We start from the raw sequence: 16,237 nt of genomic DNA, 5'->3' as shown, positions 1-16,237 counted from the left end.
TGGTAAAGGAGAAGCCGCTGCCTGAGCATTCACACACCATGGTGTCACCAGACACACAATTACTCCTGGGCACGCTCCCTCCTTCTTCAGGCTCGACTCTAGGTTTCCCACAGCACAGTCTCAGGTGTCGGATTTTATAAAATAATCAATTTAATTGAAAGGTACAGCAGCAAGAACAGCCCTGGCTGGGTGCCTCCAAAGAGAGGGACCCCGAACAAAGAAATCCCTGGGCAATTACACCCTTGTGATCTCTACACCCGCCCCTCACGCACTCTTCACACACTGTCCATGCGTCTTTTAGTCCAATGGTGATTTTTGGTCTGGGGTCTTCTAACATCTTAGTGGATTCTTTTCCTGTGTCCAGGCAGGCCAGCTCTTATCTTGTTGATTTGCACTTTCAGCCGAGGGTTGGAGCCTCCTTATCTTCTGGTTTACACTCCTTGTGCACCTGCAGTCGCTGGCAGAACATGGAGAACTGAAGAGTCCCAGACTTGGGAAAAACACTACCAAAACATCAGTTTGGTATCAATATCTTCCCCATACTAAAAGACTAAACACAGCACTGTACCAGCTGCTAGGAAAATTACTAAGAAAAATAATCCTATCATGGCCTACAGGCTTCAGCAAATCTAGTTACTCATGCTAAGTAAAGCTAAGCAAACAGCACAAATCACACCATATTATAATCCTAAGTAATTTATTCTAATTAAAACTTACTTATTTACACTAAACAACTAATATCCCTCAACAAAAGCTCGTGACCAAGTGGACAGTTAAAATAACTGTCAGCCAAAATCTTGGGCATTAGGAGGAGGAGATGTGGAAGTATGAGCAGCAGGTGATAAACCTACTTGGCTTATCGCTGTCTTGGGGTGACAGGGTCCCCAGTCACGCTCTTCTAACTTGCCACACTCAGGGCTGAGACTGTAGCTCGACTGAACAACCTCTGCTGAGGTGTCACCCTCAGATCAGGCTCTTGCGCAGCTCTCACAGCAGTTCCCTCTGCCGTCTCCAACCCGCTTCCTCCAGGAGGGCAGATGACCCAGATGGCCACTGGCCTCCACCGAGAGCTGCACCGGGGCAGGGGGGAAACGGGGATGCAAAGATGCAGTTGAGCAGTGACTGAGCAGCTGAAAAACTAGGGAGGCTGTAAGGGACTTCCAAACAGGCATGGATTAAAAAAAAAAAGAAAGAAAATGATGGGATAGTAGAGCAGGAACTAGATGAGGCCACAAATGCAAGCCCTTGTTTGGGCTGCTAGGAGAAAGCGCACTGTGTATGAATAAACAGCAGAGAGAAACAATGAGAGTGGGCCAGGACCATTGCCCATCTTCCTGGGCGGTGAAGGGAGATACTGACATGGATCTGAGGATGCCTCAGTGCAGCCCCCCTCCATCCCGGGCTGCACTGGGGGTGTTTTTCAGCCCCATGCTGTCTGCTGTGCCACCTATTAGATTGTTGCCAAAGGTGAAAACATACCGTCATAAAATTCTCCCTAATAAATCTGCCTTAATTAAGTCAGCTTGCAATTTAGTTGTGGAGACTATATTTTCTCCACCCAGCTACTGTGGTTTTCCCAGGTATGTGAGCTGGGGATTTTAGCCAGGGACAAAGTTTGTGCCACTGTAGCTGGTTCCATATCCAGACAGAGAAAAAGACTCACAAAATTAGAAGCATGTATTAAGCATTTTATAATTTCCACACAATAGGAATATAAAAGAGGAACAGGTGTCACGGATTTGCTAAAAATAGTTTTCTCCTAGAGAAAATGTGGGGTATACCACAAAACACACGTGAAAATAATAGTTCAAGTAAGAAAAAGAGTAAGGACTCCCTGAGAAAACCATGTTTGGAAGGACAGTATTTGTCTAACAGGCCTGGAAACCAGCCAAAATATATCTCATGGCTGGAGAATATAAAGAAAGAATATGAAGAGAGAGCTAGAGGGAACAGGGGCTCAGAGAAGCTGCACCAGTAAGGGATAAAAGCGAGGGCAGCACGCAGCAGCTTGGTACATCCACCACACATGCCACCTGTGGTGGGGTCTCTGCTGCTCAGGGAGGACATAAGGAGTTGAAAAGGCAACTAACAGGACACGGGGGGTGGAAGAGCTGCCCTGGGAGTCTAAAAAAGGGACATAATGTCCTCCATTACAGGGATCATGCTTGCCACCAGGGTCCTGCTTCTACTGCCCTGTGCCTTCTAGGTCCAAATATAAAAACCCTGTGGTATAGAAAGGCCTTCTGCTAATAACTTTGTTTTAAGGCTCACAGAGCAGTTGATCACCAATGATCTCAGCAGGCACCGAGTCGACAGATAAATACTGAGTCAGCCATAAAACAGGGAGCAGCTTCATCTTGGAACATATAATGAGATTAAATCAGAGAAGCCAAACATCACTGTCAACAGCGAGGATTAGGAAAAAGCTGCGTTTGGCTCTCCACCGCCAGCAGCACACCGTGCTCTCCCAGGAGGAATGTGAGTCAGAAAAGTTGCTGCCAATGGGCAGCTGGGCTGTGCCTGGGGAACTGCAATGTGCTGCTGGGGAAGGACCAAACCAGGCTCTTGAGACATCAACCATGATCAAGCAGGGTCCAGATGGCCAGAGGTTGAAATTTGGATCCCATCTGCTGAGTGGAAAAAAATCAGCAGCTGCCACAAACTCAGATTACCCAAAAAGTCTGGGGTGGGAGGTTGGTACAACATCTGGATAGCAATTAATCCACGTGGGTACTTTTGAAATTAAAGATGATCCTCTGAGCAGCTGAGAAACATCAATAATAAAGAAAACGGTCATCAGAAGAGACTAATGTGGAAACAGATGTGGATGGTAAATGGCAAATGGACAATTCAAAGGGATGTTTAAAAAAAAGGGAAAAAGAAGAAATATAACAAAGTGTAATGTATAACTGTATGGTTACATGAGCTTGGAAATCATGCAGAGGAACATATATTTAAAAAAGGTTGTAAAATACAAGGTCTTGCTTTCCTCAGAGAAACTTCTAGAGGAAGTGTACCCAAGAAGGAGGAGTTATGAGAAGCAACCAGGGTAATGCAGTCCCAGTGCCACCATTGGTAATAAGCTTGCTGAGTGTTACCAAAAGTAAGAGACAGCTATGGACTTAATGATAAAGCAAACAGTCTTCCCATTGTACCCGAGCTTTATTCAGTTCCGGACTTTGTGCTTTCCTACGATAAGCAACGTGATCATGTATTGTTCTAGAAGTCTTTCAACACTGCGTTAATTAGGGAGCTTCCAAATTATCCCTGTTGTTTATGCCTTATTACTCATAAATCATGACCATGGTCCTATTCAAGCCCTTCTTGTAGGCCCTAACGTCCAGTGGTGATCACCTCTGCCTTTTAATTATGATAATATAAGCTTCTAAGCTTTTGATACGGCCACCTGAAGAAGGTCCTACAACTACACGCATCTTGGCAAAAGAGTCGCATGCTGCTGATAAGATGAATATTAAGTCTCACAGCAAGTTCTCAAGCTTTCCTCACGCTGAAATAACACCATCAGACAGGTGGCAGCTGGGGGTAACCTGCATTAGGGAAAATCAGAAAAGCTGCATCAGTGATGATGAAACACAGAGCCTGGACCAGCATAGCACTAGGGCAGAGGGACCTCACTTAGCTTTTGCAGGTAGATCATCTTGGAAGGAAAAAATTGATTTTACAGGTGAATAGTCCAAGTTTGTTAGCCTGGAGGAGACATGAATGAAGATGAACTATTGACATCCATTTCTAGCTATGCAACAGGCTGTGGCAGGGCTTCCTATGAGCTGGACTGGGCAGACTGGCCAATTAGATATTACAACCAGGAGCTGGCTGTCAGAGGAAGGTCCACGCAAGAAACTCATTGGCAGGTTACAGGAGAGGTGGCAGCTGGAAATTACACTTTCTTTTGCTCTGCATATGCACGGGGACGGGATTGCTAACAGGGTGGATGTGGCAATAATTACGTGAGGATACAGTCAGCGACCGCTGTGCGGACAGTTGTCACGGCAAGTTTTACGGCAGTGAGTGCGATGAGTTGGTAGGGCAGCACTCTGCAGAGGAGGCCGGACTGTAACTTTTCTAAGAAGAGACCAAAAGCTATATTCAGACACAGTAAGCACTGTTCTGTGTACTGGGGCAATAGTAACAAACACGTACCTCACTTTTACTGATGATTAAATAAGATTGCATTAATCCCTGTCTAATGGTTTTCTTTATAATAAACTATTCATATACTAAGATCAGATTAAAACATAAGCTCAGGTTATTACTTAATGAAATATGTTTTTATTTGTAGTAATATAACTAATACCTGCATTGTGTTAGAAAATTTATATTTTATATTTTTCTCTGCTCTCAAAGCCTTATTTTTAATAGCTTTTGTTTTGCAAACTACAGTTTAGAGAAGTATGTTTTCTCTTTCAGCAATTGCAGCTATAGTCAGACTTTAAAATCAAGCAGACTTCTCTAATTACCCTTTACTATGCACTGATACAGATTTTGATAGGGGGGAGATGATGTTTGTAATTAACTTTTCTTCCTAAAAAAGGAAAACCAAAAACAAATGCAAGAAACGTTTCTGGTTTACAGAATGACACAATGCAACTTCATGATACTCCATAAACTCACGTATGATACGGATCAGGCACAGGCACTGCCCACTTGGTTAAATTGCCTGGTTATGCAATTCCGTATTTCCACTACCCCATATGTTTGAAATGGCACAATTACATCTTTCCGTTATTGCATGGGTTTGAAATGACACTGCTGAGTAACATCAGAAAATCTGTTTTTGTGGTTGTAAGGTGGTGTGGAAAGCTCCGCACGTCTTAGTCTGCTGCCTTTGTATTATAGTGGTAATTCCAATAATTTGTTTTCAACTGCACAGAAATATTTTCTGTATTACTGCTAAGAACTCAGGAGACAGATTGCACCCCATTAGGTTTTTAAGTAGAGCTTAAGAAGAAAATACAAGCTCCACAGCAACACAGCTGGGCGTAAAGCTGCCCGGCTGCTGCTGGCAGGCGCAGGAGGGAGGCACATATAAAGAACTCCTCTGCGCTACATGGACACGGCCAAGGTGTTCACTGAGGCAGCTGCTGGAGGGAAGCACAAGGCAATAGTAAACCATTTCCACTGGTAGTGTCAGTTTTAATTCATGTACTTCAGCAATATCAGAGTGACAGTGAGGATTTTCCAGCCTCGTCACTTTCTCCCTGGGCTGCAAGAAAACCACCGCCATTGCATTCCTTAGGAGTATTATCTGTTAAAGCCGACCAAGAACAAGCAACTATGGCTTCATATGGAAAGTATGTACTGTTACGATATTGGAAAAATTAGTGCAAGATCTGATGTTACAGTTTAAATACATCACAAATGCAAAGGAAGGTTTTCACAATGTTTTAAATTACAGAGGACTTTTAATGTTTTCTGTTGGAAAACATCTCTGTCTGTTGTGCCAACACAGAGGTGTTGGACCCTTAGGGACACCTTGGGCAGTAGGTTAAAACTGTAATGGTAGTCATCAACTAGACTTAAGCTAAACAGATCAAACACCCAATTTGGGGCAAATTTGCAGCTCTTATTTTATAGAGTATTTTAAAAAAGTAAGTTCAGGTTCTGCACAAAGCTGTCCTATATCCACATGCAAGTGTGGGCTCTTGACCTTTCCATGTTAAGACTACATTTTACTCACAGATAAAGAAAAACAAGTTTCTGGATGATTTTGTATCTTATACATCTCCACCTCTTGCAAATACAGGTCTGAAATCCAAGTAGCTGGCAGAAGTCTACAAAGCCACGTATTAAAATCTCCATTTCACACTCAGGTTCAAGAAGAAATCCCATGCATGCTAAGTGCCATTTTATTCCAAGCATCCCTCTGTTTCCCCTAGTGAAGGATTATCCACCCTCGCTGAAGGAACAAAAATCATCAGAGAAGGGAAAATGCTGAGGGATGTGCAACCCTGTTGAGCATTTCTTTGAATATACGTTGAGAAAATAAATCACGCTGTTTTCTAACAAACTAGAAAACAAAGCAGTTTGGTGTATTTCAAAAGTTCACTGAATTTTGTGGAAACAGTGCCCTTACGAACAGGTCTTGAAATTCGCTCTGCTCCCATAGGAGTGGTGCAGGCTTTTCCTCACAGCCAGCAGGACAGTGGACCAATTTTTGATGAGCTGTAAACAAAAAACTGCTAGTCCAGCTGTGTTTGTTCACGGCTTCACTTGCAGCCGGCTTGCAGTCGGAGCCAGCTGAAACCATCCTCGGAGCGTTTCACAACCACGTATCAGCATGTGCAAACCGGAGCTTCAGAGCAAATTCTGGGGGTCAAACATTCAAGGTTGCCCTGTTTTGCCTCAAAAGGGCACTCTAGCATCTCCCCCCCCCCCCCCCCAATTCTTATGAAACTATTGATATGACAGCATTTGCTATTTAAATTCTTAGTTTATTTTCTGACCTCCTGTTTATAAAAGAAGCGAGAGGTCTGTGTAGCCACGGCCCTGCGCCTTATGGCATCACACGCAGCACTGGAGGATGCGGGTACTCACTCTTCCCAATGGATAGCTTTGTATGGACATAGCGGTGAGGAATCAACCGTTGCTACTCGTCTGCTCCCAGCACATGCTGTAAGTAATATTTAAGCCTTCATGAGTATTACGATATGCAGCTAAATCTTGCCATTTGAATATTGCTTTTCTAGGATTAAATGTACATGTTGAAATGAATACACTGGATTTTAAGTTCCTGTCTTTCTGATATTCCTTATTATAAAAGTCAGTATTTATCATTATTCATGTATGAATATTAGCTTGCATTCGATGGTCAAATGACTCTTCCAATTTACAGTTGTACAATAAAAGAAAAAACTCTGAGAGGAGAAGAAAGTTCTATGTGAAAAATGAATGATAAGAAATACCAGTCAATGGGTACCTCTCTCTACGCCGTGTGCTCTAAGCTGCTTTGCCACTAAACTCCGAGTAACATGCTGACAGGAGGAATTCCCTTCTCTTTCTGAAATCACAGAAGAGAACAGAAAGAAATCCTTGGCCGTTGGCTTGATACAAAGCCTTACCAAATCAAATGTGAGTTTTCCCCTGGGGTCAGTTTTTGTCTTTCCACTCACTTTGACTGGTTTGCCATAGCGCACACACACACAGAATGGGAAGGCGCGGGTGAGCGGAGGGCGACCCTGCCAGCGTGACTGCAGCTTGGGGGAATGGGCGCAGATGAGCAGGCAGCTCGAGCAAACACATTCATTTACACTTGTTTACTCCAACTAGATCCAAATTAATTTGTGAAGCATTCCCTTTGGGCCTGGTAGGCTGTTGAAAACAAAAGAACATTTGTTTCTTCTACTGACACTTACACTAATTGCTAGGTTCACATCTGCTGGGCTCCTCTTCTCATGGAGGGCTCCCGTCCTCCATATCTTCGTCTCTGCAAGTGTACCACAGTTATATGTTCTCAAAGACCTTTATGTAACTCCACACTACGGCAATGCATTCCTGACATGTAACTGTATAGGTACTGGCAGCATCTCTCTGCTTTCTTTTGAGAAACTGAGACTGACAATGACATAATTTTGCCTCAAAACAATTTTTTCTGGTTTTATAACAAGCACTACAAGCACTATCCCGCTTCCCTAATGAAGCACAGTTCATTTTTTGCCTAAAAGATGGTATAGATAGGATAACGCTATTTCTGAATACCATTTCAATTAGATAATATGGCAATCAGAAAATACATTTTAACTTTAAACCTATTATCATGACTGAACAGAAGAATAACTACAGAATAAGGAAAGTAAATTTACACGGCTGCTTTACAAGCTGCAACCTACTTCCATTACACTCAGACATTTAGGAAACAGATACTGGACTTCCCTCAGTCAAGCAGATGAGTATTTCCCTGCATCTGCCTTTTCTTCCTTATCTTACACATAGTAGGTTTTTTGATTTGCAATAGCATTAAATCAAAGGCTTTGGTATGAACACATTGGACTCTGCTTCCAATAAGCAGCAGTAACTAATAGCGAAGTACAAATAATATGGAAAACAATAAATATCAAATTGATAAAACAGAGAAAAACACAGTGCAACAAAGACAGGGATTTAGAAAATTCTGTAGGTGTAACTTGATTAAAAACAATACAATTGTGTAAAAAAGAAACCACAAGGTAAATTCTTCCAAAATATCTGTAACCATAAAATAAAAATATTACTTCTTCTGCTGACAATCAAACAAAATAAATATTTGACAATATATGCAGTAGTTATGCAACTTTGTAGGACTGCTGGTGTTAATTCCAGAAGAGTCCTCATAAACTACCAGGTGCAATCTATCCCAAGAACTCTATTGCATATGCAGAAAAAAAGTAATGGGCTAGAAGGAGTAAGACAAATTTGAAGAAAATAATTAAACCGGTTAATTCAACAGAATTGAGATTTGTCTCTTACAAGCAGTTCAGCTCTGACAAGTTGCTCCCCTGAAGGGATTTTTCACTGTCCAATTAGCAAAACTATTCTGTCCAAATTGTCAGCTAAATACCCTGGAAAAAGTTAGTGATGGACTATTAGGGGAAGCTGAGAATCAAAAGGAAGGTAAAGGAAAAAAGTGAAAAGGGGGGGAGAGATAGGGGGGACCCCCTCCTGGTAAGCCCCGCTCCTGCCAGCAGCCTCCAGCAGTGCAGGTGCTGCACTCGGTGAATGCAGCATTTATCCATCACCAGGAGGGGTGGCCCCTGGGGACCAGCAACACGGGATTTTTGCTGGCTCAGACTCTTCTGTAAGGAATTCTTTATATGTGAAAAGTTGTGACTATTTAATGATATTACATTGATCTGCCCAGGAAAACGCATGGAAAAACCCGCATGCAGATTTATCTACATCCGTTCACACCATCCTAAACTTCATTTACAATTTAAGTTAAGAAGTCCTCAACATATGTGACAAGTTGAAGTAATCTATACACATCCTTTGGAGTTAATTTACTTAAACCAGAGCAGTATTTCTGATACAAGACAAGCCAAAATCAAACCAAACTTGGAATGAGGCTAATGCAGGCTGAGAGGGAGCTCAGGAGACCTCTGCTCCAACCTCCTGCTCATGGCAGGCTCAGCTCTGACGTCAGACAGGGCTGCTCAGGGCTTCATCCAGTCAGGAGTTGAAAACCTCCAAGAATGGAGACTGCACCACATCCGTGGACAACCTGTGCCTCTGCCTCACTGTCCTCACAGGGGACAAAGTGTCTCCTTACATCCAGGCTGAAACTCTTGTGTTTCAACTAATGTACTCATCTCTATCTTCCCATCTGGTCCCACTTTGGAGAGCCCGTCTCCATCTCCTTGATGACGTCTCCACAGGCACTGGGGTCTGCTGGTAGGTCCTCCTGAAGCCGTCTCTGCTCCAGGCTGCACAAGCCCAACTCCCCCAGCCTCTCTTTGCAGGAAAACTGCTTCAGCCCCACCATCTCAGGGGCTTGCCCTAACATTTGTCCAATGTCTGTCTTGTACCAGGGAGCCTCAAGCTGGGCACAGGATTCAGGCACAGTCTAATGAGTGACAAGTAAAGGGGATTAATTGTGAACAGGGTACCGGTCCCTGGGATGAGGACAGCCCATTTTGTTCCTTTAGCTACCTTTTCCTAATGCTTTCCAGTTGTTGTTGCATTTACCAACTAAAAATTTTGTGTGCTTCAAATCCTAAGCAAATGTCAACTAAAACACATTTTTTTGTCAAGCGTCTCCCTGCCAACTTGTAGCTGTGAACCTGGGTGGGAACTGTACTCCAGGGCGAGCTCTGCGGTATGCCAGACCCTGCGGATGACCTGCTCACCGCACAGGATGGCTCTGGCACTCTCCAGAGTGCTTCCTCCCCCCGCCCCAGAAAGCCATTCCCTCATGGCAGGGCCCTGCCTCTGCAGCAGGTGGTCACCTACACACGAATTACAGGAGAGTGCACATTATTTCTTGTCTATTTACTCCCACTGACATCCACAAATTATTCTATCAGGGCACTGGTTTCTAAAGACATATTATGTAGTGCTACCACTAGACTACCACACTGGAGCACAGAAGTTAACACCTTTCTCATTAAAATATTTTATTCATAAGCAAATAATAAAGATAGAGGCAAGTATTTGATGACATGATTGAGTTTTAAAATATCTCAGAATAAACAGAAGCAATGCAAGCTAATTAGTTATGACAATGTCATATGCTCATAGAAAACCAGGTCTAATCCTGAAAGTATTGGAACTTTCTATGGCCTTGTCTGAAATACAAAAACATACATAAAATTAGGAAATCAGCCCCATAATTAATCTTCTATTTCTTAATAAGGCATCAGGAGTAAGGATTGACCTCCCTAGCTTCAGATGTCTAAATGCAGATTGTGGCAATAAAAAGCAATGGAAGAAACCTGACAATATCAAGTCTATATTGGGATAAAATAAATTGAGCTTACAAATTTTCCTTTCTCTTCACTGATTACAAAGGTGCATGGGATAACCTCAGCATTATGCCTGCCACCCCATGTTTCACATCCATAGATGTCTTCTTGGCCCACCACTTATGTCAAGCAATACAATCTATTTTAGGTCTCTTTTACCGTGACCTAAGCAGAAATAAGTGGTATTGGTATGTTCATGCAGACATATCTGCTGTTCAGCTCAAAATGGCAACTAATTAAGTTTCAGTAACTTGTTTGTGTGCTGCACCCTCTGTAAAAAAACAAGATTTGAAATGCCCCTGAGCTGAGCATTAGCAAAATGACAGCTTAACACTTCTGCATGTGTGCTGCGACTGAAGCTACATGACCAGTTAGTACAAATTTAGAAACGCTTAGCTTGAGCACTGTGGGTGCAATGCACTGTTTCAAGTTACTCTTCCTATCTGCATAACAATAGTGCCCCAAGGTTCCAGCTAAGACCAAAGTCCAACTATATTACAGGGTACATACATTCGTAGTAACACTTTGGCTGCTGTGGACCAAAACACACCACTGCAGCAACTGAGGATATTACTACTTCCAGGTGTATACTGCGTCCTTGTACGCGGAGGAGATGGTGTGTCTCCTGTAGGAAGGGCAGCAGTAAAGCATAAATGCTACATCTAATCCTCTGCATCTTTCCCTCTGTGGGGGAGCAAAACAGCAGATACCTGGGGTCCCTTCAGCTACAGCTGTTATTCAGTACAGCTGAGTCCTGAAGAAGCACTCCTTGCTTCAGATAATGTATGAAATAGGCATGGCAACAGAGAGGTGGACTGGAGTAGCCTGGGAATAGTAATGGAGTAGCCTGGGAGAAAGTCCAGGCCGATCCACTACACCATATTGTCTTCCAAACTAGCTATTAAATCAAAATATCTTATTTTTCATAGACAAGTCTTAAAATGGGGCACACGTTTATGCAGCAATGCCAATGGCCAGCATCAAACACCTGACTTGAGCTGGGGGCAAAGCCATGGGGTATCGAGTGCATGATCTTAAAGACCGAGTAGGTCTCTGGAAAGTCTTACAGAACCAAGGGTAGGGGATGAAGGGGGAATTCTGCTCTATTTACTCCAACTTAGATCATCATACAGGTACAGAAGTGCCAAAAAGAGGGAAAGGAGGAGTTATTCCTTCCCCTACATTGTGGAACAGTCACAGAGCTAAGTTGAAGTGACCCTTACTGTTGTTGAGGTCTCAGCTCACCAGCCAGTGAATCTACTCTTTTGCTCAACACGGCCTTCTCCTATCTACAGTCAGTGCTTTACAAATTAACCTCCCTGCCACAGTGATTGGCAGGTGAGGGCTTATTTTCTCCAGAGACAAACAGCTGATGTTTGCCTATTTCAGATCCCTGCATAAGCAAATATTGTCCAAGTGCTGAATTCCTAAGCAAGCTGAAAAATGCATTATTTAAAACATGATTGTGTTCCAGCATTGCACAATATTAATATTGCTAAAGCTACTTAATGCTTACACATCTAATGCATATTTATAATAATTTGATGAATTTTAACTGCTTTTTAATAACTGTTTCCAGTTATTCATGAATTATGTCATGACAAATTTGGACCAAATGTTTCATTGGTCTCTACATTTGTGCATATCATTGGTTGCACATTCAGTCTCCTCTTCTGCATGACCAAAAATTGCCACTTTTTATGAAGATCTGCTCTTCATTTGGTCTCTCCTGTTAGACAAGGTGCATCCCAGTCAGATTTCATTTCTTTTTTCAGTTTGGCAAGACCAGTGAGACATTCATCTCTCCATTTTCTCCTGGTATCCAGAACTTCTGGAACAGCTGGAATTTCTTCAGACATTGCCTGGAACAGAAAATTTAAGATGATTAAATCTCACGTTCTGCGTAAAAAGTTCCTCACCAGCATCATTTTCCTGCTTTTCCTGCATCAGACCTAGCAACCATCCGCACAAACTGTAATTTAGCCTATCACAAGCAATAGGCCACTAATTCTTTACATGGGTGACTGGAAGTGAGCTAACCTGCACGAGAAGAAAAGTGCTCCCACTTGGAGGAGGTTGGCCTGAATGTGGCAATGAAGGTGCCTACAGAAACATCAAAACATCAGCCTCCTCTCTGGGTTTGCCCCACACAACCACTGTCTAGTTTCTTTTATAATAACCTTTTATTAAATAGGAAGGAGGCAACCTAGCCATTTATGTGGCCTAAAATGTGCTCTAAACCAAATTCCTGTGTGCGTGTGTTTAAAGCTGTGATCTCTCTTCTGGCTCCTAATAAATGTAATGAAGGATACCATGTTTATTAAAAATATTTTGTCTTGGAAGTGCCAGTTATAATCAAAACGACAGGGGAAGACGCATAACAAACCCAGAATTATGATTTTGTTGTTTATTGGAGTATGAGGGAGAGAAAGTACAGTACCATTTGAGGACACACAAGGTGGAAGTCTGAACAAGTTAGCATGCAAAAATGATATTTAAAACAAAATGGAAAATAAAAGTATTTCTGAGTTGCATAATTAAAGTTGTCTTAGAAGTGCCAGTTAAATGTATCATTGAAAGGAGAACAAAAGGTAGTAAGCTCTGGCCAGCTAGTACATTGTAACAGGTTTTCTTTCAAAGAAAAAAAGCTGTTTTGAGAGGGCAGGTAGAGATCACAAGGTGATCTTTGCCAAAATAGCACCTGAGGTCTGTGGTTTAAAAGGCAAGTGTTGAGAAACTGGGTAAAACCTGGACCTGGTACCAATGACTGGCAAGTAGCAGTCACTTGAGAAAAAAGTTGGGGGGAGGGACAGAGGAGTAAGATAAGAAATGTTTAATGTTTTACTCTTAAGAGGATTCTTGCTAACCTATCTTTGGCGTTGAAGACCAAAGATAACCGAGAGACAGAAACAGCCATTGAAGTGAAATCCAGCTTTCCATAAAGAAAACCAAACTGTTTCATGCTAATCAAAAGCTTCTAATAATTAATAACTCCACAATTATTATTGATTGTTATTATAAGCAGGAACAACAACAAAAAAAAAGGAACAAAAATGTTGAGTTCCAGACAGAGTTTCCATCTATGGAATTAACCTGACAGCTATTCAAGAACGATTCAACACATACACATGTTCTTTAGCGAAGCATTAAAAAAGGCAACTATGAAAAAGCAGAGTTAGAAGATAACAATACTTTAGTTAATTCCTATAATCATACAAAACAGCCTACACAGTAAATATAAACAAACTGCAGGCTTAGAAATGTTAATGGACAAACTGGGTCCCAATCCAGCATAGCACTTCAACATATCTTATCTTTAAACATGCAAGGAACCTTACCACACTGCTAATATGCTTAACTTAAACATGTATTTGGACGTGTTACAGACTGGAGCTCTAGTTTGCACCGTATATAAAACCAAGAAAAAGAACACCCAGAAGAAAAAAGCTACAGGGTTCATGCAGGAAGACACAGGGAGAAAAGTCATGTAGGAAAGGAAGCTTGGAGCTGTCCATATTATGGTAGAGGACAGAGAACAGAAGTGGTAAGAAATAGCGTGAAGGATTTAATGTCAATAACCCATAGCCGTTAACAGTTGACTCCTCTGTCTAGTAATAATGTTACTCAGCTGCTAGATCACTTTCCCAGTTTCCCACTGTCAAAGTGCTTTGAAAAGGGACTTATGTGCATTCCATACTGATCTTTTCATTCAAAGACACATTCACACAAGAAATACGAACTAGATAACCTGTTAACAGTACAGATGTTAAAATAAATGTTAACGTTCTTTGTTCTGAATGTCACTGTATTTATCAACTCCGTATTTACCTGATTGACTTTCTGCTCAATTTCACCTGAAAATTCTGGAACTGGTCCAAAGGTGTTCAGAACACATCTCATACCTTCACGGTATCTTTCGCAATAATTTGAAATACCTAAAAATAAGAGTGAAAAATTCCATTTCAACAGAAATTCCTACTTAAGTTCAGTAAGTCTGCCTGTGCTTGAGCACTGCCTTAAATCAGAGTCCAAAAAAAAGGTCTGCTCTTTTGCTTAAGACACCTAATTGTCATCAAGGAAAAATGGATTCTATGCACCAGATTTCCTTTAAGGTTCATGGAAAAATCATTTAAGACATGCCTTCACTGCAAAACCAATCAATATTACATACCAGCAGACGATGCTATGTGAGTGGCGTAGTACACAACCATGGATATATTCATGCTTTGTTACTTGAGACCAAAAAGCTTCCCCGACCTGTGTCCACTGGGAGAGTACTCTCCTCTCCTCCTGTTCGGTATGATTCATATCAGTCGAAACATTCCTGTTGTTACTTTTATTTATTGACCTGGAGTGTATCAAGAGCAACAGCGCTCAGGGCGAAAGTGTCAAAGGCATGGAGACCCACCTGGTCTCCAGTGAAGGAGAAACACTTAAGGAGGAATGGATGGATCTTGCAGATCAACACCGTGTATTGCAACTGGGGTTAGCGACGGGGATTTGGCTTTTATGACCACAAGCCCCTCTTTGGGGGTTGAGCGCTGGTATGGGGAGATGGGATGCACCGGACAAAGTGGGGAAAAAGCATCTTTGCCAAAAACCTGGCCAATCTGGTGAGAAGAGCTTTACACTAGGAACACTGGAAAAGTGAGATTACAACCTGTAGTCAAGTGAGGAAGGGGTGTATGGGAGTGGAAAGAAAAGAGTGCAAAAAAGTACAAGAGAAACCTCAATAAAGTAAAAAAAAGGCAGAAGGAGTCCACCTCTAGTGTATGTGCACAAATGCATGCAGGCTGGGAAACGAGCAGAGGAAATGAGAGCTCCACGGGTGGTCACACAACTACAATACTGTTGGAGCAACTGAGGTGCAGTGGGATGGCTCACACAACTGAGTGCTGCAGTGGACAGACACACACTGCAGGAAAGACAGACAGGGAAGACAAGAAGGGGGGTGTTATCACTGTTAAGGAGCAGCTCAGATGTATGGAGTGTTCTATGGGATGGGGAATTGGCTGGGTGAGAGCCTGTGGATCAGCATCAGTAGCGAAACCAGTAAAGGACAATATACTCCAAGGGCAGGAACAGTCCATCCTGATATTCAGGAAGACAAGTAGATGTATCAAGAGATTGGCTTGGATGAGCTCCAGTGCAAAAAGGCAGTACACAGGAGGTGGAAGCAAGGACAGGCTGTAAAGGAGAAACTTAAAAACACTGCCCACGCATGTAGAGAGATGGTGTCAGAAAATCCAAAGCTCAGCTCCAGTTGAGGTTTGCAAAGATGTCAAAGGCAACAGAAGGGCTTCTACTGTCATGTTAGTATATGAAGGCTGAACAAGGAAAGTGTGGGCCTGTTGCTGAATGGGTGGGTGATTTAGTGACAGGAGAAACAGGTAAAGCGAAGTTAGTCATTGCTTTCTTTGCTTTCTGTCTTCATTGACAAGGTCTCCTATGCCTCTGTGCTTAGAGGCAGGGTTCAAGGAAGAGAGTAGTGATCAGCAGTAGATGACAATCCAGTCAGTGACCATGCACAAGAACACAGCCCCACCTGAGTCCATGGGATGAGACAGACTATATCCAAGGATATGAGAGAAATGGCCCATGCCCTTGCAAGTCTGCTTTCTATTGTATTTTAAAAATCATGCCAGTCAATGCATCAATCTCATCACTTGAGATCCCCAGATGACTGAAGGCAAATGTTGCACCCATCTTCCAAAAAGGTCAAAAGAACAATCTGGGCAAATCAATCTTACTTGTCCCTCAGAAAATAAAAAAGCAAGTCATCT

The 16,237-nt window shown here is 42.4% G+C and overlaps 1 protein-coding gene across 1 annotated transcript in view; it reads right to left on the bottom strand.

The window, feature by feature from the left end:
• Positions 1-12,026: 12,026 nt before the first annotated feature.
• The window catches only part of CRYL1 (crystallin lambda 1), a 59,831-nt gene continuing 55,620 nt past the window's right edge, over positions 12,027-16,237 (bottom strand). Inside the window, exons 7-8 of the mRNA XM_082489162.1 lie at positions 14,283-14,389; positions 12,027-12,316 (exon numbers count right to left, since the gene is read on the bottom strand). Coding sequence (XP_082345288.1) covers positions 12,170-12,316; positions 14,283-14,389 — 254 coding nt within the window. The 3' untranslated portion in view covers positions 12,027-12,169. The remainder of the gene's footprint in view (positions 12,317-14,282; positions 14,390-16,237) is intronic.

The sequence above is a fragment of the Vanellus vanellus genome, assembly GCF_965231255.1.
Source record: "Vanellus vanellus genome assembly, chromosome: 1".
Lineage (NCBI taxonomy): Eukaryota > Metazoa > Chordata > Aves > Charadriiformes > Charadriidae > Vanellus > Vanellus vanellus.
This window is presented reverse-complemented; position numbering and strand designations above follow the sequence as displayed.